The sequence below is a fragment of the Eretmochelys imbricata genome, chromosome 2, assembly GCF_965152235.1.
Source record: "Eretmochelys imbricata isolate rEreImb1 chromosome 2, rEreImb1.hap1, whole genome shotgun sequence".
In the NCBI taxonomy this organism is placed as follows: Eukaryota; Metazoa; Chordata; order Testudines; family Cheloniidae; genus Eretmochelys; species Eretmochelys imbricata.
The window spans coordinates 83194736-83217623 of NC_135573.1; the positions used below are offsets into that span (position 1 = coordinate 83194736).

The 22888-nt window shown below is 42.2% G+C and overlaps 1 protein-coding gene across 1 annotated transcript; it reads left to right on the forward strand.

The window, feature by feature from the left end:
- The first annotated feature begins 5622 nt into the window (after positions 1-5622).
- TYMS (thymidylate synthetase) lies at positions 5623-22502 on the forward strand. The gene is made up of 7 exons (XM_077810394.1): positions 5623-5795; positions 7057-7130; positions 12097-12271; positions 14185-14286; positions 17960-18135; positions 20452-20523; positions 21800-22502. The coding sequence occupies exons 1-7, from the start codon at positions 5630-5632 to the stop codon at positions 21935-21937; spliced, it is 903 nt and encodes a 300-aa protein (XP_077666520.1). The 5' UTR covers positions 5623-5629; the 3' UTR covers positions 21938-22502.
- The last annotated feature ends 386 nt before the right edge of the window (positions 22503-22888 follow it).

The window sequence follows — 22888 nt, forward strand, 5'->3', positions numbered from 1 at the left end:
ATCCTTGACAAGGCAATGTGGGGGGAAATCTTTGTGAGGGGATTCTCTCAGAGATTGCCAGTGTTGCCAGCTCATAATTTTAATCACCAGTGCAATATTGGGTGTTTTTCTTAAAGCCCCAGCTCTTGGAGTTTATAATTATTTGAGAATCTCACCTTGTTATTTAAAAAAATGTGTGTTTCAGATCCGCGGAGGAAAAGTTGGAAAACAGGGCCTGAGCTCATTAGAAAGGCTCAAAAGCCAGCAGGAAAATAAAAAGAACACAGCATCTAGTATACTTTAAAAATCACATGATGTTAAATGCAATCTCATGATTTTCTGGGGCCTGACTCATGATTTTTGAACACTTGGGATTGGCAATACTGGATTTCTTCCCCAGAGTCCCTTGCTGCAGAAGAGGAGGCACTGGGTCTTTGAATTTATGCATAACATAATAAAAACAAGACTACCATCCACGTTGGTTTGGCTATGTTGGTGCACCTAAATGCACATTACATCAGAAATTGACCTAGAAGTGAGTCTTTTGACAGGAAAATAAGACAACTCATTTCACCATGATTGTTTCTTCATAGCTATTATCCCTATTAGATCTAGCTATTAGCAATATTCACTCTTTTTTCACCTCACCCAAACCTAAATTTGGGAACACTAAGGGCTAGAAGTCTAATAATAATAATCTTAACTCCCATAAGGAAGGTCTGAGTTCTTGTTCCATTACCGAATCCTCCTGTGCAATGAACATTTGTGGTCATTCTTATACCTGAGTGAAATGAGTGAAAAGATGGTATAAATGGCTACCAAATCATAATGGTAGCATTTTACACCTACTTTGCACAGGTGAACATGACTACAACAGGCCTTTTTATGGCATGAGAGAAAATAACAAGTGGGGAATCCCAGAGGATCCTTTGTATAAAAGGAAAAAAAGAATGACTACACACTTCAGTATGTAACCAACTGACTTTTTTTGTATGTTCACTAGTAGGAAGATGTATCCACTATCATCTGTTATTCATATATGTAACACCCTTCTTTAGTCCAAAAATAGAAAAAAGACAGTTTTTTTCAAAAACACACTATGGTCACTGATGCACTGCACAATGCAAACCTTATTTTTTTCCCCTCTAGACAAGAAGATCTGTGGAATATCATCTACTTCAAATCCAGCATCCTCTCCTTACAGTGAAGTACTCCAAAGTTCAGTGTACAGAGAACTGTTCTATGAATAGGATTTTAAAATGTTTGCTTACAAACAATATATTGTTTAATAAATATTGTGACATCAGGTATTCAATATTTACAGTAATTTTTTTGCATGGCAAATTAAAATCCATGTCAATTTGTATTCCTTTTAAATGAAAACTTATATGCATGTATGGAACTTTATGTGATTGTTGGTTATCACTTATGATCCCAGTTTTACAGAGACTTAAGCACATGCTCAGCTTCAACCATGTAAGTTGTCCCCGTTGCCCTAAATGCTATTACTTGCATGCTTAAAATTAAGCACATGCTTTAGACTTTGCAGGACTAGGGCCTAAATCCTTTGTACACCCAGCTAAGAATTAATCAACCGAGGCTGAATGTATATGTAATACATTAATGCATGTATTCTATTTCTTCTTCCAGTTGCTTTTACATTATAATGTACATTAAATGGCTTTTTTCATAATTTGTGATGAACAAATTCTTCAGCTTTTTGCATAGTTTACTTGTAGTTTGCAACTAAAGTAATTTTTTAACAGGGCAATAAATATTTTCATTGGAAAAAAGTTTGTTTTGTCCATTTTACATGTTTGCTTGAACTTCATGTGTAAAATAAAATAAAAACTAAGATCCTTATGCTATAATACCCTCAGTCCTAGGCAGAGCTCCAAGTGATTTCAGTTTCATTTGCTGTGCACACCAAGAGTGGTACACATCCCAAAGAACATTTCCCCATTCTCAGCTGTATTTTTTCCTAACTCACTTTTCTTTATTTCTAAGTGCACAAAGTATTAGTTTCCAATATAATAAACTGCAGCTTTTTGTTTATACCATATTCTGCTTGTTCACTCCTACTTACCTAAAAATACTTAACGATTTTAACCAACAGAAAGGCCAGGCATTTCAAGAGTCCTCTTTATTTCCTTTATTTGGCAAAATACATTGTTGGGGCAGGTGAAGTTCTCTCCAGTGCAAGGCCCTATGCACCACTGAAAGGAAGTTAAGTCTTAAACATAGCTAGTACCAATGGGGGCCTAACCCTGAGAAGTGAAGAGCAGCCACAACTCCCATGTGAACTGGCATATCTCAGGACTGGGCTCTAAATAACTAATAATGAAGTTTCTAAATATTTACCCTCAAATGACTTTGTAAGGCATCACATATTAAAGTAGAAGTATTTGGGGAATATTCAACTGATCATGGCTACCTATTAACTCCTCCACACCTCCGCAATCCAGAGCATATCAGCCAACCTAGTATCAACTTGGAGCAATGTGTTAGTTGCTGTAATTCTGTTCCCCCATTCCTTTTTAGACATCTGTCCAGTACAGCCAGGAATTGAAAAGCTTATAATAAAGTGCTGAAAACAAAGGATATAAAGTTATTAAAATTCAAGGTACATTATTCCTTTAACAAATTATACAAGGGTTGCCAAAGTGTGTAGTAAAGGGTTATACAAAGTAAATTGTTAACCAATGGCTTTTTCAACCCTGAGGCTGACTGAAAAGACCAGCTCCCTGTTCTGAATTTGCTATCCATCAATTCATCTCCAAAAAAGAGTAAAAAAAGCACATACTGACAAGAAAGTGAACACTTTTAATACCAACTAACAGTACTTAAGATATATCAAACCAATTATTTTTATAAGTATTTTTGTAAGAAAGCATGATGTGCAATGAGTGCAACAAGCTTAGCTTCCAAGAAAGGTGAAGAATAGAAGGAACAGCATTGGATTGTGGATGAGAATATTCTCACAGAGATTTGTTCAACGTAATAAACAAAAGAACAGAAGAATGGCTATACTGGGTTAGACCAATGGTCCATCTAGCCCAGTACCCTGTCTTCCAACAGTGCCTGGTGCCAGATGTTTCAGAGGGAATGAACACAACAGGGCAATTTATCGAGTGATCCATCCTCTGTTGTCCAGTTCCAGTTTCTGGCAATCAGAGGATTAGGGACACCCAGAGCATAGAGAACAGAGTTATACTTTTGGCCCTCACAACATCCTCTGGCAAAGAGTTCCACAGGCTGCCTATACACTGTATGAAGAAGTACGTCCTTAGTTTGTTTTAAACTTGCTGTCTATTAATTTCATTGGGTGACCCCTGGTTCTTGTGTTATCTGAGGGGGTAAATAACACTTCCTTAGTAATTTTCTCCACACCATTCATGATTTTACAGACCTCTATCATATTCCCCCTTATTTGTCTCTTTTCTAAAATGAACAGGCCCAGTCTTTTTAATCTCTCCTCATATGGAACCTGTTCCATACCCCTAATCATTTTTATTGCCCTTCTCTGTACTTTTCACAATTCTAATATATATTTTTTGACATGGGGTGACCAGAAGTCACGCAGCATTCAAGGTGTGGGTGTACCATGAATTTAAATAGTGGCGTTATATTTGCTGTCTTATTATCTATCCCTTTTCTAATGGCTCCTAATTTTCTGCTAGCTTCTTTGACTGCCGCTGCATATTGAGCAGATGTTTTCAGAGATCTATCTATGACTCCAAGAGCTTTTTCATTGGAGGCACATAATGGAGGCCGGAGGAGGCTAAGCCTCCCCAAACCTCCACTAATGCTCTCCGCCATGGTCCTGGGGCGGAGCCGTGTAGGGGCTTAGAGCTCCTCCAGGAGGCCAGGGCTCGGATCGGCTCAGGCAGACGGGCCAGAAGCAGCTCGGGCGGGTGGACTGGCGCTCGGGGCAGCTCCGGCCAGCCAGCTGGGGCTCCTCTGGCCATGATTAGGGGCTTGGGGCTTCTCTAGCCATGGTGGGTGACAGTGAGGGGGCGGGGCAGGGACAGAAGGGGCAGGGCCGGAGGCTAGCCTCCTAGAATAGGGGGTTCACACGCTGCCCATGATCTCTTTCTTGAGTGGTAACAGCTAATTTATACCCCATCATTTTGTATGTATAGTTGGGATTATGCTTTCCGACATGCATTACTTTGCAATACAGAGGGAGGCATCTATTTTCCTCTTTTCTTCATCTGTTTTCAATGCCCCTGTAAGACTTTCTACTTCCTTGGCTGTCTTGTATGCTAGCATTGTCTTCCTGTGAGTTTTAAGAGAAGGGAACCTTATGTCCCGTCTCTGCACTTATTTCTAGGCTTGACAGAAATTCTCCCTTTTCACGCCTCTAGATAAACCCAGTCTACTGATTACTGTACATAAGAAAGTGTCAGATGCTACATACATATAGAAAGGGGACTTCAAGTGCATGACAACACTGAAATTTCCAGAGACCTGAAAAGATTCTTGTAACAAAAGATATGTTTGTAAGGGAACAACAACAATGTATAATGATTGCCTCTCTAAACAGGGAGGATGTAGTTGTCCTAAACACTGTAAACAAAAGCTTACGCTCAATAAATTTGTTAGTCTCCAAGGTGCCAAAAGTACTCCTCCTAACACACAGTCAATCAGGAAGGCACTTTGGCAGTCACTTCCTAACCAGTAGAGAGGAACCACCCCTATAAAAATGTTTTATGCTGAGGATTTTAGCAAAAGTGGTAAAAACATAAATCTAATAATTTTATTGAAATAAATAATGGTCATGGGCTACTGTAGATATACCTTGCTGAGCATCAATTTGAATTAATGGAAAATCCCAGGGGGAATAATCAGCACCATCAAACTACGAAAAAAGGCATACTAGTGGATGCATCCAATGAAGTGAGCTGTAGCTCACAAAAGCTTATGCTCAAATAAATTGGTTAGTCTCTAAGGTGCCACTAGTCCTCCTTTTCTTTTTGCGAATACAGACTAACAGGGGTGCTACTCTGAAACCTATCAAACTAGGCAGGCTATTATCAGCTCCAGTGCTACAGGAAGAATTGAATCTAAATAGGCTTCTTTTTGTTTCACAAAGTAGTTACAGAGAGAGAGAGGGGGGACACCCCACCCCAGCGCTGGGTCCAAGAAGAAACCCACTCCTGGAGTCTCCCCTTTTCCTGGGCTGTTTGGTTGCCCTGGGCCCGGCACCATCACAGATTTTGAAGTGGGGAAGGCCCATGGTGATGGTCGGCTCTGACCCCTGCAGCAGAGCACAGGCCAAAGAGAGCCTCCCTGCCTGAATTCCCCGGCCCGCCGCCAGGGAGCGGGGCGCCGCGAGAGACACGCGGCGGCTGCAGCCTGAGGTCTGCGCCAGCAGGGGGCCCTGGGTACCGGGCTATTCAGCTCGGTGCCCCGCCCCAGGGCCCGCGCTGCGGCCCGGCAGCCAAGCCCCTTTCCTCACGGCCTGCTGGGGGGGGGATGGGGTGTCCCGGCCCTGCCCACGCTGGGTCACGGGGAAGGAAGCGGCGCCGCCCAAGGCGCCTCCCGCGCGCGCGCCCGGCCCTACGATTGGCTGGCGCCTGGCGGGCCGGGGGTGGCGCCAGTTCGAAGCGCGGGCTCGCCGCGCCAGCTCGCCCCGGCCAGCCCCGCCATGTCCGCCGCGCGCGAGCCGCAGAGCCCGGCGCCCCCGCCGCACGGGGAGCTGCAGTACCTGGGGCAGGTCCAGCACATCCTGCAGCGCGGCCACCGGAAGGAGGATCGGACCGGGACCGGCACCATCTCCGCGTTCGGGCTGCAGGCGCGGTACAGCCTGAGAGGTGACTGCCAGAGTCGCTGGCGTGGCGGGGACCTCTCGACCCGCTCCCCGCAGCCTCCCCCCTCCCCTTCCCCATGGGCTCACTCTCCCCACAGACCTCTCCATCCCACGGGCTCCCCCTCCCCAGACCTCCTCCACCCCATGTGCCCCTCCAGTCCCCCACCGCATCCCACCAGCTGCCCCCCGGCCTGGTGCCTGGCAGACCTGCCAAGCGCTTCACATCGTCCCCCCCCCGAGCTGGCTGCCAGCATCCATCTCCTCTTGCCCCAGACCCACCACCCCCATTGCTGTTTGCCCCACTCTTGGCTGCACCCGCCCCTCCAACTTGTCATGGGCGTCTGAGGGAGTGCTGCTCAACCCCCTCCTGTTGTCTTCTGGGTGACAGCCTCTATCACCTTTCTTGCAGGGGAGGGGAGGCCATTGTGCCACATCTTAGAGGGCAGCGCTGTCTATGGGCACTGGCCCTTGCTGCTGCTGCTGCTGAACTCTGCTCTAGTCCAGACCCCATCTTTTATAGGCAGGGATTGGATGGGGGTAATCCAGATATGGGCAGGTGTAACTCCCACCTACAGGGAAGAGCCTCGGGTTGCCCTACCTCCTTACACATAAGGTCCCTAAACCCATCTGCTCCTCTCCTTTTTTTTTTTTTTTTTTTTTTTTTTTATTGCCCTAGGTGCGGGGTGGCTGAGTCCCCTTGCATCTGTCCCCCATCGTTGCCTTATGGAGAAAAAACAAGAGACTGGTCCAGGTTAACCTCCTGAGACAGTTTTACCACCACCCTGTCTAGCAGGTATCCTAGGTCTGATTCACCTCCATGTTAGTAAAGTAGACTTGACCAGAACTTTATCATGAGCCTCTGAATTCAACTGCATGTATGCATATTTTACCTTGCCATAGGCTCTTAACTGCACCCCATGGTTGAGTTTTATGAATGATACATTTCTAATTAAAATCTCTGTCTTTATCTGGCAATGTACTTGGCTCCAAAGACCATTTTTTAGGAATAAGGTTAGATGCCTGTTTTCCTTGCCCCAGCAAAGCAGTAGTAGAATTTACACTCATCATTGCATGCTTTCCTGACTGTTACACTGCTAAGTTCTAAATGAGTGCTCCAATAAACTAGGCTCTTATTGTGATAGTATATAATGCACATGCACCACAGATCAGTGTCTAAGCTTTAACACTTTTAGTATTTATAAGTGAAAAGCAATCCATGGTATTTGATGAGTGAGAATTGACTTTGCTGCTTTGACCTTTTTCAGATCAGTTTCCTTTGCTGACGACAAAACGAGTGTTCTGGAAGGGAGTGCTGGAAGAGCTGCTATGGTTTATCAAGGTATGATGCATGGTTGTTATGTGCATTGATAATGCTGTCTATAGAATATATCCTACTATGGACTAGTGTATTTGAAACACTTACAGATGTTTCCATTCATACAGGGAACAAACAAGTTATGACATTCTAGTATTTTTCCAACTTAATAATAAGTCTAATAGCTTCAAAACATTTTGTTAATTTTGGTTAAGGTGCTAGTACAATCTGGAGGGAATGCTGGTTAAATCTTACCTTGCTTCTTTTAGTGAAATATTCTGAAGTGTTGAAGGACTTGTGTACACTAGAAAGTTTTGCTCCTTAAACTATACCGCTGTAGTTAAAACAGGAAAACTCTATGTGAATGCTTTTATACTGGTATAGCTTATTCCTGTTCTGTCACCAAAATGAGATACTCCAGGATAAGGCACTCTTATACTGGTATAACTGCATCCATCCTAGGCTTTTTACCAATACAACTCTTTGCAAATAAATAAATAAATAAATAAATAAATTACACTTCTAATAGACGATCACACCTCTAAGGGTATGTCTACACTACGAAATTAAGTCGATTTTATAGAAGTCAATTTTTAGAAACCGATTTTATACAGTCGATTGCGTATGTCCGCATTAAGTCGATGGAGTGCGTCCTCACTACTGTGGCTATCATCGACTTACAGAGCGGTGCACTGTGGGTAGCTATCCCACAGTTCCCACAGTCTCCGCTGCCCACTGGAATTCTGGGTTAAGCTCCCAAGGCCGGATAGGGCAAAAACATTGTCGTGGGTGGTTTTGGGTACATATCGTCAGGCCCCCCTCCGTTGCTCCCTCCATGAAAACAACGGCAGACAATCGTTTTGTGCCTTTTTTCCTGGGTTACCTGTGTAGATGCCATACCTCGGCAAGCATGGAGCCCTCTCAGCTCACCGCTACCGTACGTCTCCGGGGTGCTACACAGCAGCAGCTCCTTGCCTTTGCGGCAGAGAGTGCAGTAGGACTGATCACTGTCGTACATCTCCTGGGAGCTCCTGGCAGACCTCGGTGAGGTCGATCGGGGTGCCTGGACAGACATGGCTAGTCTCCTCTTAAAGCACCGAATGGGAGACAGAGACTCCAGGTCATTCTCTTCTTTAAGTTTTTCGTCTCATGGAGATTCAGTCCTGCCTAGAATATCATGTGAGCTGGAGGCTTCTGCCTCAGGCTGCTCTGCCCCCGGCAGCACCATGCGGTCGCACCTACCCCAGCCTACTATAGGCTGAGCAAGTGCAGAATGGTGGTAGAATGTGTCTTTGGACGTTTAAAAGCTCGCTGGCGCTGTTTGCTGACTAGGTCAGACCTCAGAGCAACCAACATTCCCATTGTTATTGCTGCTTGCTGTGTGCTCCATAATATCTGTGAGAGTAAGGGAGAGACATTTATGGCAGGTGGGAGGTTGAGGCGAATCGCTTGGCATCTGATTTTCAGCAGCCAGACACCAGGGCGATTAGAAGAGCACAACAAGGCATGCTGCACATCAGAGAGGCTTTGAAAACCAGTTACACTGAAGCCTGGCCAGTCATGAAAGAGTTGTGTGTTTCTTCTTGATGCAAACCCACCCTCTTTGTTGATTTTAATTCCCTGTAAGCCAGCCACCCTTCCCCCGTTCGAAATAAAGTAACTATTGTTTTGAAACCATACATTCTTTCTTTATTAATTTTAAAAAAAAAGAGAGATAACGGACAAGGTAGCCTGGGTGGGGTGGGGTGGGGGAGGAGGGAAGGACAAGGTCACATGGCTTATTGTAGCCACACTAAAAATCAAACTGTTTGAGTGACAGCCTTCTGTTTCTTGGGCCATCCTCTGGAGTGAAGTGGCTGGGTGCCCAGAGCCGCCTCCCCCCCCCGTGTTCTTGGGCGTCTGGGTGAGGAGGCTATGGAACATGGGGAGGAGGGTATCATAGAATATCAGAAAGAAAAGGAGTACTTGTGGCACCTTAGAGACTAACCAATTTATTTGAGCATAAGCTTTCGTGAGCTACAGCTCACTTCATCGGATGCATACTGTGGAAACTGCAGAAGACATTATATACACAGAGACCATGAAACAATACCTCCTCCCACCCCACTCTCCTGCTGGTAATAGCTTATCTAAAGTGATCACTCTCCTTACAATGTGTATGAAAATCAAGGTGGGCCATTTCCAGCACAAATCCAGGTTTTCTCCCTCCCCCTCTCCCCCCCCCAAAAAAAAACAAAACAAAAAAACACACACACACACACAAACTCACTCTCCTGCTGGTAATAGCTTATCCACAGTGACCACTCTCCCTACAATGTGCATGATAATCAAGGTGGGCCATCACACCATCACAGGGCCTAATAACATCAGCCACACTATCAGAGGCTCGTTCACCTGCACATCCACCAATGTGATATATGCCATCATGTGCCAGCAATGCCCCTCGGCCGTGTACATTGGTCAAACTGGACAGTCTCTACGTAAAAGAATAAATGGACACAAATCAGATGTCAAGAATTATAACATTCATAAACCAGTCGGAGAACACTTCAATCTCTCTGGTCACGCAATTACAGACATGAAGGTCGCTATCTTAAAACAAAAAAACTTCAAATCCAGACTCCAGCGAGAAACTGCTGAATTGGAATTCATTTGCAAATTGGATACTATTAATTTAGGCTTAAATAGAGACTGGGAGTGGCTAAGTCATTATGCAAGGTAGCCTATTTCCCCTTGTTTTTTCCTACCCCTACCCCCGCCCCCCCCCCCCCCCCAGACATTCTGGTTAAACTTGGATTTATGCTAGAAATGGCCCACCTTGATTATCATACACATTGTAAGGAGAGTGATCAGTTTGGATGAGCTGTTACCAGCAGGAGAGCGAGTTTGTGTGTGTATGGGGGTGGGGGGTGAGAAAACCTGGATTTGTGCTGGAAATGGCCCACCTTGATTTTCATGCACATTGTAGGGAGAGTGGTCACTTTGGATGGGCTATTACCAGCAGGAGAGTGAATTTGTGTGGGGGGGGAAGGCGGAGGGTGAGAAAACCTGGATTTGTACTGGAAATGGCCCAACCTGATTATCATACACATTGTAAGGAGAGTGATCACTTTAGATAAGCTATTACCAGCAGGAGAGTGGGGTGGGAGGAGGTATTGTTTCATGGTCTCTGTGTATATAATGTCTTCTGCAGTTTCCACAGTATACATCCGATGAAGTGAGCTGTAGCTCACGAAAGCTTATGCTCAAATAAATTGGTTAGTCTCTAAGGTGCCACAAGTACTCCTTTTCTTTTTGCGAATACAGACTAACACAGCTGTTACTCTGAAACCTATAGAATATCAGGGTTGGAAGGGACCTCAGGAGATCATCTAGTCCAACCCTCTGCTCAAAGCAGGACCAATCCCCAATTTTTGCCCCAGATCCCTAAATTGCCCCCTCAGGGATTGAACTCACAACCCTGGGTTTAAGCTGGCCAATGTCAAACCACTGAGCTGTCCCTCCCACGGTTATACAGTGGATGCAGCAGGGGTCTGTGCTCTTGTTGGCTATCCTGCAGCTCCAACAGACACTTCATCATGTCCATTTGCTCCCCCATTAGCCTCAGCATCGCGTCCTGCCTCTGCTATTCGCACTCACTCAATTCTTTCCTGGCCTCTGCCACTGAATGCCTCCATGCATTAAACTGTGCGCTATCAGTGCAGGAGGACTGCATGAGCTCGGAAAACATGTCATCGTGAGTGCGTTTTTTTTCGCCTTCTAATCTGCGATAACTTCAGGGACAAAGATGATAAGGGGAGTGTAGAAACATTCTACGATTCTGGGGAGACTGCATGGTCACCTGTGCTGCTGAGTTCGCCACACTGACCAAACAGGAAACGAAATTAAAAAGTTCCCGGGGTTTTTCCTGTGTACCTGGCTAGTGCATTGGAGTTCAAAGTGCTGTTCAGAGCAGTCATAATGGAGCACTCTGGGATAGCTCCTGGAGGCCAATACCATCAATTTGCATCCGCACTATCCCAAATTCGACCCAGCAAGGTCGATTTTAGCGCTACTCCCCTCGTCGGGGAGGAGTACAGAAGTCAATTTTAAGAGCCCTTTAGGTTGACGGAATGGGGTTGGTTGTGTGGATGCAGTCATTTTTAAATCGACCTAACGTGGCTAAATTCGACCTAATCCCATAGTGGAGACCAGGGCTACCAAGCATAGTTTATGCTGGTAAAACTTGTGTAGACAAGTGCTAAGATGTTGTGTTGCCCTATCGATGTTCCCTGATGCGATTCTGAGTAGCATTTGATTAAATGCTGGTACGTCGGGACTTGAAAAATCAACTTATCCAGATATCAGTTTTTTGAAGAACTTAATGCTTTTTTAAAAAGGAAGCCTTATCCTTTCAATTGTAAGGGCTAGAACCTTTCAGATGTCAACCAGCACAGTGCTGTACTCTGAGACTGTAGACGTGTTTTGATAGCAGATAATATTTAAGTCTCTATTCGCTTTCAGTGCTATTTTAAACTCAGGGGATTTGTTTTCTTATTCTCATCTAGGTTTTATACAAAGTGGCAGAGTAGAATATGGGAGCCTACCATCTGCTCAGTGACTAAACAGAACTTCCAACTATTTCTAGTTGGCATCTCTCAAGAGCATGTAATTTAAGCAAGAAAACAGAAAAAACATGCAAAAGAGAAGGGACTGCATAAACTTTTCCCCCCACAATGACTTGTAAGACAGTTCACGAAGGCTGACAGCAGGTGCATCATGAGTAACAGAATTATACAGTCATGGAACAAGTTTTTTCTTGTTCCATCAAGCAAAAAGTAAAACCTTGTTTGCTGAAGGGCCTGTGTACAAGCAACTGTAGGCAATCGCATTTATCCTTGAACCTCCATTGGCCTACAGTATACAAAGTTAGAGATGAATTAAAGATGACTAGAGCAGTATAATTCAATTCTCAGTAACATATTGTTTATAACAGTTTTATTGTGTGTAGGGTTCAACAAATGCTAAAGAGCTCTCTGCAAAAGGAGTGAAGATTTGGGATGCCAATGGATCACGTGAATTCTTGGATAAACAAGGTTTCCCTAGCAGAACAGAAGGGGATTTGGGACCAGTGTATGGTTTCCAGTGGAGACACTTTGGAGCTGAATATAAAGATATGAATACAGGTGAGGAAAGTAGATAACTTCAACAGGGGGAAACTAGAGATTTTATCTTCAGTGCTTAGTGAGACTGACAGGATTACTGTGGTACCTCACTTTCAGGAGGTTATGGAGGCATGAAAAGATTATAACGAGGACATTTATAATGGTAACTGAGAACCAGAATAAGTAGATCTTTTTGGGAGGTTATATTGAGCTTCTAGGAAAGCCTACCATTATGAAATATGCAGTATTGCAGGCAGTAGCCTATTTATAGAATGGGTGAATCATAGGCAGTACACTGTTCTGCTAATGTGCTGGTATATCACCTGTAGGTGGGAGGATATTTTGGTTTCCATGCCCATTTAGTTCTTTGCCTCTCTGCTGAGGCTGCCAGCAGATGTGCCAATTGTAACAGGACACTTTTTTTTTAAACTACACTAAAATCACTCATTTCAGAGAGCTGCTATTATTAATTTGTATAATTAGCACATTAATTTGTGCTGTTTACAGGAAAGTATCATTGGAAAATCATGACTCTCCCACGCTTAGCTTTCATAATGATGTTGGGGGTGGTGAACTAATGTCTTATTCAACCATCAAAAAGTATTTTCTCCATCTAAAAAGGCAAGTAAAAATGTAAAGAAGAATTCCAGTACTTCACACTATATCAACCTGGGCATAATTTCTTTTTTAAAGAGAGCACTTTTATACCAGAACAATCTCCACATATTCATATGTTGGTATAGGACAAAGAAAAGGCAGGTAGTCAGTCTATTGGATAGCAGGCCAGTAAAAATGATCAGCACCAAGTAACCAAAATTGTTTTATGGCCCCCTGGCCTCGTATTTCACTTGTTCTTCAAATTTCTCTTGGATTAAGGTACCTTTGATTTCCCATGTAAAGGATAAGCCTTTGTTTAAAATGATGATATAGAAATTTATTATTTTAATTGAGGCGGTTTAACAGTTGTCATGATATGAACTAATAGTTTGTAGCATCTTGTTACCCATTGAAATCTGGCTTTTGTGCATTCTCAAACACAGGACTTAAGGGTGATAAAAATAGCATGTTAGTTCCACTCTATTTAAACTCTGTAGGCTCTAAGACCCACTGTCAGATATACAGACAGACCTCTCAATTATTCTCCAAGGTCTCAGGTTTCATTTAAAGTTTTTAGCTGTTGTGCTAGAGAAGAAAATGTTCAATCATGGGCTGTGTCTACACTATGGACACTATAGCAACAGTGCTGTAGCTATGCCACTGTAACCGCAAAGTGTGGCTGCAGACTACAGCAATGGAAGGGGTTTTTTCATTGCTGTAGGGACTCCATCTCCCCAAGCAATGGGAGCTAGGTCAACAGAAGCATTCTTTCATCAATCTAACTGTGTCTACTCTGGGAGTTAGGTTTGCATAGCTACAGCACTCAGGAGTGTGGATTTTTCACACCTCTAAGTGCCGTAGCTATCTTCATGTACGTTTTAAATGTAGACCTGGCCTTGGGGTGTAAGGATGCAGACACTTATGTGAGTTTGCAGAGAGAGTGAAAGAATAGCTCTGGGGTGTGTATGACCCCATTTCAGGAGGTACTAACCCCAGTGCTAGTGATGATGCTTTAAGTGTCAACAATAACTATTTCACTTCTCAAAGCATGCAAGAAAAGAGGGGAAGGGGACACCACCTTTTCCCAAAGCTTGGAGCACTCATCTGGGGCTCCCAAAGGACTACCCAGAAGAGAGAGAGGGAAGGCTCAGAAGATGTATTAAGGTGTAAACCTTTAACAATCCCAGGTGGGATCAGAAGAGGGCACAATTAATGTAATTTTTCTGAAGGGTGTGGTCTTGGCTTTCAAAAGGATTTTTTGGGGCAGCTCTAAGCTATTGTTAAAACAACCTTAGGCTGTCTGACTTATTTAAACCTTGTCTGGTAACTTTCTTCAGATTACTCTGGCCAAGGAGTGGACCAGCTGCAGAATGTAATTGACACAATCAAAAACAATCCAGATGACAGAAGAATCATCATGTGTGCTTGGAATCCCAAAGGTACAGAAGTGTGTGTGTGTGAAGTGAATGTAGTTGCACCTTACCAAGTTGCATGCTAAGCTATATCATTAGTGCTCATTTAGTCCTGAAAGTTTGCATAATTACCAGATCCTGTGTCTACAGCCGGCTGTGGTGGTGGTGGTGGTTACATTTTTGCTGCAAGAAAAGGTGAGCTTACACAACTGATATGTGATTTCATGTTCTATAAATGGTTGGGTGAATTATAACCTGAATTCTCCTGTTTCTCATGATTCTCACTGATGTGAGAAGATATTCAGGCTCCAAAACATCCTATATGATTTCAAACCTTTTCTGTCTTAGTACAAATGGAAATACTTGATTATCACTGCCCTCTACATAGTCACTATTCAAAGACGCTTTGCATATAATAAAAAAACATTTAACTTGTTTTTTAAGGAAACTCATAATTGAAAAATATAATCAAGCAGCTGTTTGTTTTTTACTGTGTATTAAATTATAGGATTATACACAAAATTTGGGGAGAAGAGAACAAAACTTAAAAAAAAAAAAAAAATTACAATGCTCTTTTTCGTAGTTGTTAGAATCTTTTCTGAAGAAAGGAGCCTGTTTAAGAACTTTAGGAATTAAAGGTACTCAACAGCTAGAAGAGCGGGAGATGCCAACAAGCAGCAGCCAGTTAAAAAATTGTCGTTTTAGCTGTTTTCCCTGCTATAGTTAGAGCCAGTTTCCAAAAAGGCATGCTGGGGAAAGGTTCCCATTAAATGGCAACTGTACAGTAGGTGGAGGGTTAATAGGGATCAGGCAGGTCAAAGGAGTGTGATACCTTGGATGTCCAGCTGTCAGTTTAAAATCAACAAAGCCAAAACTGGGTTCTTAATCTTCCCCACCAAGTCTTCCCCCTTTTCTCAGTCACAGTGGACACCATTATCTTCTCTGTCACTTGGCATCTTTAACTTGACCATTTCTCTAGATTCTAACATTTGGGCTGTGTCTAAATCATGGTTTCCCTAACTGTGGTGTATCATATATTCCATCAGTTCACTTCACAGCCAATTTTTTTTTTTTTTTTTTTTTTTTTTAAGAACCTGGTACATGAACCAGTAATTTTAGGGTCTGCTAGTCTAAATCTCGTTGATCCTTCCTGCCTAACATCTCTATACTTCTTCCTTCTCTGTCCACACAGTTCACTCATCTAGTCTCCCATCATTTCGACTCCTGCAACATTCTGTTGTTTGACCTTGACAAATACAGTCTCACCCAGCTTATATCCATTCAAAATGCTTCCGCAAAGATCATTGTCCTAGTTTGTTTGATCATGTCACCCGCTTTTGCATCCATTCTTTCTCCATCGCCTCAAATGTAATCTACTTGCCTTTACCGTCAGGGCCCTTCACAGCCTATCCTCATGCTACCTATCGTCTCTCATATCCTGCCAAGATGTTGACTCCCACTTCCACCTTGCCAGTGACATCAACCTTTATCACCCACTTGTTCAGTTTCCAAAAAAATACCTTCATGCTTTCTTCCATTCTGTCTCTCATGCATAGGAAGAGCTGCACATAAACATCTACTAAACCACTTAACTGTCATTTAAATTCCTCCTTAAAACTCCCCTGTGCCATGATATCTACAAAAATGTGACTGAAGTAGGCATATTATACTAATTTAGATGGAATAAATGGGCCCCAAGAGCAAGTGGTGTTAACATGACCCTGAAACTGTCCAACCTTAAATTTAAAGAGGTTTGGTATACAGAGACTGCAGCTTGCTTGTATCAAGGCAAACACACCATTAAAAATCTTTTAAACCTGTTTTATTAAAGATACAGAAAAGAAGGAAAAATAGTTAAAGCACTTGAAATGTAAAGTAGTAAATAAGGCTTCCATTTTAACAACATCCCTTGTTCCCTGTCCCTTTAGCAGGAGAGAGCTGTTAGAAGGAAAACCCTTGTGCTTGACAGCCTTTTTGATGGTGATAACTGTCCTTTTTTGGGGAAAAGAGAAGAAGTTAGTTGAGATGGGCTGGAGCTGGTATCACTGTTGTTGGTAAAGTCCGATCCTGTTTCCTAGAAAGCAAAACAAGACAAACTCTCAAGAGGGAAGAGAAAAGAACAACAAGGATAGAAAATGCAGCTTCTGTCTCTGGTGTTGACTTTTACTTGCTACTTCGCTGCTGGAGAAACAGAGGCACTGCACATGGTTTTATCAGCCATTCCAAGACCTGGCAAACTTATTCCAGCATCAAGCTGTGATTGCTTTTAGCTGCTTCTCTGGTCACAAGCTTACAGCAGTGTTGCAAAATATGCAGTTTTGGCCATTGAAACCAAACTCCTTATTAGACATAAGAAAAAAAGGAAGGGGCTAAGGAAAGGAAAGAAATACATTGGAGAAGGAAAGTGTGTGTGTCTGTCTGTCTGTGTGTGTGTCTCTCTCTCTCTCTCATGCACGCACGCATGTATGTCCAAGTCTGTGGAGGTGGTGATGTCCTCTGGCCCCCACTCTCTTGTGTGGTCTGGTCAGGACACTTCTGAAGATCAGAATAACGAAGGCCCAATGGTGTTACAGTAAATACTGGGTCCCAAAGCGACAACGGGGGTGGTGGACATGATAATTAAATTTGCTCCTTTCTTCTTCCATCTTTCAGTCAGCCATCATTTTGGATTTTTCCTAAGTCATAGTCATCCCCTTGTTCTTTTATTATTATTATTTTCATTTTATTATTTTCCTAAGGACCCCAAAAGGGGAGTGATGGGTGCAATAGCCCATCCCCTCATTATTTTGTCCAACAGTTGGGACTGATTTCCAACACAAAAATTTTGACCCATTGATTTCCAGTCCCACACTCTTCTTGTTTACCAGGCATGATGTAAACACAGTCCTTGAGTTATATCAGTAGGCCTTTTTATTTGGACTAATTGTCTTTCTGTCTTCCTTTTGCATCTTTTCCCATCAACATTTGTTGTAACAGGTTATTATAACATTTTTATGAACTTGCTCTTTTCACATGCAAGCTCACAATTAGGGTAATTGGGCCGATAAATTTACAGCAGGTGGCAGGAGTGCTCTGACTGCTGCTTATCATCCTGACCAGTATTCTCATTGTTCCCATGTGCTCCCTCATTTGTCTCTGTCCACCTGTTACTTTTTGTCTTGTACTCCCTGAGGCGGAGGATGTCCTCCTCCCCCCCCCACCCCCGGTGTCTGTAGTGCAATACAAATAATAAAAATTAGAGGCAGGAGCTTGTTTAAGAAGGAAAACATAGGCTGAATGACTAAAGCCCTTGACACATGCTTAACTGCAAACACTTGACACATGCTTAATTTTACTCATGAGACTAGTCTCATAAAATCAATAGGACTAATTATGTGAGTAAAATTAAGCATGTGCATAAGCGTTTGCATTATCAGGGCCTAAAACCTTTCTTCAGGGGAATTTGTACTCTGTCCATCCAGTTACTGTTAACAATAGCAGTTACATAATTAAGCAAGCAATATCTGGTAGTGGTAATAGCAGGATTTAAAAAGTCTTAATAGTAAAAGCAATAGAACTATAATATGTGGTTCAATATTGCTATTTGATGTATTTATGCATATTTATTTCTATATACATATGTATATTTTTTTTGCTCTTTCACGCTGTCTTAATACTGGTTTTTTCCCCCTCCCCCTCTTCCTGTTTTGCATCTCCTTAGATATTTCACTAATGGCTTTGCCTCCATGCCACGCTCTGTGCCAGTTTTATGTTCTAAATGGTGAACTGTCTTGCCAGTTGTATCAGAGATCTGGAGACATGGGACTCGGGGTGCCTTTCAATATTGCCAGTTACTCACTTCTCACGTATATGATTGCCCATGTCACAGGCCTGAAGGTATAGTATCCTTTTGCTTAGATATTTATAGTTTGAACAGAGGACTAAAACATTAAATAGACTAACATTTATGTAGGAAGAATTGGAATGAACACAGCATTCAAAAGTTTAGATATGTACAGGAACAGGCTCTGTAGATTAATTATGTTTAATGTATGTGTTAGTGGGGTGGCCTGCACTATAAGAACTCTATAAATCTCGTTGTGGTCACTTATATCAAAGAATCTCCAAATCTTGTGGAAAAAACTTGTCAAAATGAAGATGTATCCTGGCTTATTCCACCAGTTTATCTCCCAAAAATCTGAGTTGAGTACTTTTCCTTCTGGTGACAATGAAAAATGCCATGGGGTGTCTTTTTGTCCTACTGAAACAGCTGTCTTCAAGGTACTACCAACTTCAAGCCATTAGAAATGTCAGTGTTGTTCTGGTGGTTTTTTTGGACTAGACAGAGCATTAATTCTGTGGTTGCTGTCAGATTCCAATTTGCATATTGTGATCTGCCTACCTAAATTCCTGCCATGGTTTCAATTGGATATTTTTCTCTTCTGACTGTAAATGGGTTGTATAGTACTGCTCTTTTCCGTTAGCCACCTGTTATCTTTCACCAAAGATAGCTGCGTTCTTGTGACTTGGTAGAGCAGAGATTTGTTTAATTTTAAATACATTACAGTCTTTCTACTAAAATCTGACTTCCTCACTTCTTAAAGATTTAATAGTGATAGTGTGATTTTTGAGCCCCCTCCTGGTGCTATCATCAGGAGTTGCTGCTTCCATTTTTAGCACTGAGGAGATAAAATGAGTGAGTGGAGAAAATCATGCTTTATAATAAGTAAGGACTTAGTGTAAGTTTTATATCAAAGGCAATTAAAGTAAATGAAGTTTGATGTCTCCTCCACAATGTCATTTAACTATTACATCTCCTCTTAAAGCAAAACACTTTTTGTGGGAGAGATCTGCAGTAAAGAACAAACTCATAGAAGACTTGTGAATTTTTGCATAACATTAAATACTGCAATAACACTGCAGACAAATGTAGTAAATAGCTCTGCTTTTACAATCCAGTATTTCATTACATGCTATGGCTAAGAATACTGCAGCAAAATAGTGCAGATACTTTCAGGAGCAGTAAACTCTTAAGCACTAGACCTAAATCAATGATGGTAAATTGTCAGGCAATGCTTAAGTCACACAAAATGCTTATCCAGGGCGTTAGGTGCCCCTGCCGTAAGTGAAAGAAACGTTAATGCAGACAAACCAACCTGTCAACTTTCCCAGTTAGAAAAAGTACCAGCCCTTTCCCAAATGTGAGGATAGCTGCGATTTGTAGCATGCCATGAAGGCCAACAGATGTGGGCTATTTCTGATCAAGAGGCTGGGAAGAGAATTCCAAAGTTCAGGGCTCATTACGGAAAACATCCTGCTAGGTGCTCCGATTTAAACCAAGAAGACTGGCTTTCAAGTGCTTCTGCATACCATAACTGTGGCAATAGTGAGGCATGTTTCTCAGCTAGGCAGGTTCAAAGCCATTTTGGATATGTCTACATTGCAGCTGGGAACATGCCTCCCAGCGTGGGCAGACAGACTTATGCTATCTCTGCTCAATCTAGTGCACTAAAAATAGCATTGTAGTGTGTGGGTGGTGGCTTCGGCTAGCTGCCAGAGTCCAAGCCCATCTTAGCTCAGGTGGCTAGCCGGAACCACTGTCTTTTCCACAATAATCATTCTGCTAGTTTTAGCATGCTAGTGTGAGTCTGTCTACCAGGGCTGAGAGGCAGACTCACAGTTGCAGTGTAGACATAACCTTAGGGCTTTGTCAGGATAGATCATGGTGCATTGGTTTCATGTGATCCTGCAAGGAACTCCTTTTAATGAGTTGCTTCGGTTTCCTAAAAGAATTAAGTGCCACAGTAGTCTAATCTTGAGGTAGAAGCATGGATCACTGTAGCACTGTTAATATCTAAGAAATATTTGCAACCTATCACTTTTGAGGTAGATGGAGAAAGCTATATTTCTCACTACCCCCATCTCCTTTCACTTGTGTTAACAGATAAATATGAGTGCTCAGTTGCTATATCTGTTGCAAAATCTTTGTTGTAGAACTTCATACTCTGCTTAGAGTAGCTTAAAATAATCGGTTACTTTAGGGAAGGACAATATTTGAACTTGTAAGGCAATGGCTTATCAAGACAATCTGGTGCAGGAGCTACACTTCAGCAACAGAGGTGCTGGGAACCTCTAACACAAGCATTGCAATGTCATACAGTCCTGAAATGTGCTACCTTGTTTGTCTGAACACTTTTCCCTCTTTTTCTTCAGCCTGGTGAATTCATACACACATTAGGAGATGCTCATATATATCTGAATCATGTTGAACCTTTGAAAATTCAAGTAAGTATCCATGGTGACTGGAGCCTGGCTGTCTTTTTGATATACATCTACCACAACTGGTTACTAACGGCATTTTGGGCTGTGTAAGTAGGAGCATTGCCAGCAGATCGAGGGACATGATCATTCCCCTCTATTTGACATTGGTCAGGCCTCATCTGGAGTACTGTGTCCAATTTTGGGCCCCACACTCAAGAAGGATGTGGAAAAATTGAAGATTCCAGCAGAGGGCAACAAAAATATTAGAAGACTGGAGCACATGACTTATGAGGAGAGGCTGAGGGAACTGGGATTGTTTAGTCAGCAGAAGAGAAGAATGAGGGGGGATTTGATAGCTGCTTTCAACTACCTGAAAGGGGGTTCCAAAGAGGATGGATCTAGACTGTTCTCAGTGGTACCAGATGACAGAACAAGAAGTAATGGTCTCAAGTTGCAGTGGGAGAGGTTTAGATTGGATGTTAGGGAAAAACTTTTTCACTAGGAGGGTGGTGAAGCCCTGGAATGGGTTACCTAGGGAGGTGGTGGAATCTCCCTCCTTAGAGGTTTTTAAAGTCAGGCTTGATAAATTTAGTTGGGGATTGGTCCCGCTTTGAGCAGGGGGTTGGACTAGATGACCTCCTGAGGTCCCTTCCAATCCTGGTATTCTATTAACTCATAGTAATCCTGCGTTTTTAGATCTGGTACTGTGGAGACCTTTCATTGTAAATACTATCTTAATTTGCATGGCTGATCCTCTGGATTTCTTCTCCAATACTCCCCTTTACCTGGGGTCAACTCTGGTTACAAGTGAAAACACTAGAATTTTGACTGAATTGTACATTAATTTGGACCAAAAGAGTGGTTATCTCTCTGCAAGTCAAAGATACAAGAATTTGTACTCTAATCTTTATCATTGTTACAAAATATTAGTGTCCTTATACTTGTCTTATCAACATAAAACTTTAACTAACTGACTAAATGAATAAAGTGCACTTTGATGCATTATCCTTACTTACGTATATATAGTCAGTTTGCAAACCAGTAATTTTTAGTGGGTATTCTGCTGAATAAGGCTCTACAGTACTTTTTTTGGGTCTCTGACAGACTTGTTCACTTCATATCAATCTTTCCACCTTCATCACACAAATATCTACATACTATGACGACTGAGAATGTTATGGCAGGTGAGGTCTACCTAACCAAAAGAGCTGTCTAAGTATTTGGTTTTCACTATGCACTGTTCTTTACATTTTGTACAAGATTAGCACTCAAAAGTAAGTCAAACTCTCTTTAATTTCAGCTTCAGAGGGAACTACGTCCTTTCCCAAAACTCAAAATTCTTCGTAAAATTGAAAACATCAGTGACTTCAAAGCAGATGACTTTCAGCTTGAAGACTATAACCCACATCCAGCTATTAAAATGGAGATGGCTATTTAATGCACTTAACTTTTTAAACATGATATGAGTCTGTTTCATAAGTATGTTACCTTGTCAATACTTAAGCTCAATGTGATGCTCTTAAATGTTGCTAAAACAGTTACATCACTTTGAAAGGGGGCCTGATCTAAAAGATGGACTGTTCATAGCTGTTAACCTGCTTCTGAAGTATCTAATGAAAAATGTATGTTAATGAAAGTGGCTTGCCTTTGTGCAGGTGGTGTCATTGAACCAAATCTTGGTGTAAAAGAAAAAATTAGCACCGTTTACTAGCCAGTCTTTGAGTACAGAGGTCTCCGTTGGAAGGTGACTCTGGGTTGTACATTTCTACTGTCTATAAATCATTCATGAATTGGCTGGAGCCCCCTTAAGTTGTTACTGGGTTTAAGTTAATATTTCAAGCTTTTCCTTGCTCTACACTGTAGCGTGACTAGTGAGAAGTATTAGCCTTGTTCTGAATTAGTTACTTACCCTTATGCATTAGTAAGTATTTAAACAAAACAGGTGTTATAGCAGTGGATTTTTTTAAGCTGGAGAAGAATGTTTAATAAACTTTTGTATAAATATTTTCAATGGTGTTTGGAAAGTGTATTGTATCTAATGCCTGGTACTGAATTTGTGCTTGTAACACTAATATCAAGAAGATCAAGGTAACTTTCAGAGGATTTTGAGATTTCAAAGTTTTGGCTTTGCTCAATTTCAGAACAAAAAATCAAAACATGAACTCTCCTAACTGGAATGGGGGCTGTAGTACTTGGAGTATACTGAAGCTGTGGCCTGTAGGCTCCTAAGTGCTCTACTCTCCCTCAGGCTGCTAAGGCAGTGGGCAGGTAAGCAAGTTGTCAAGAAGCCAGGCAGGCTTCCTACAGAAGTTTGTTGGACACTGATTTCAAAACATTTCAATTTTGATGAATCAGCAAATGTCTAGTCACAAGTCTTGCTACAACTAAA

Excerpts from the sequence above, each read along its gene's own strand:
- TYMS (XM_077810394.1), top strand. The coding sequence starts at position 5,630 with ATGTCCGCCGCGCGCGAGCCGCAGAGCCCGGCGCCCCCGCCGCACGGG. Across the intron at positions 12,272-14,184 it reads ATATAAAGATATGAATACAG|ATTACTCTGGCCAAGGAGTG; the intron begins GTGAGGAAAGTA and ends AACTTTCTTCAG. Across the intron at positions 18,136-20,451 it reads CCCATGTCACAGGCCTGAAG|CCTGGTGAATTCATACACAC; the intron begins GTATAGTATCCT and ends CTTTTTCTTCAG.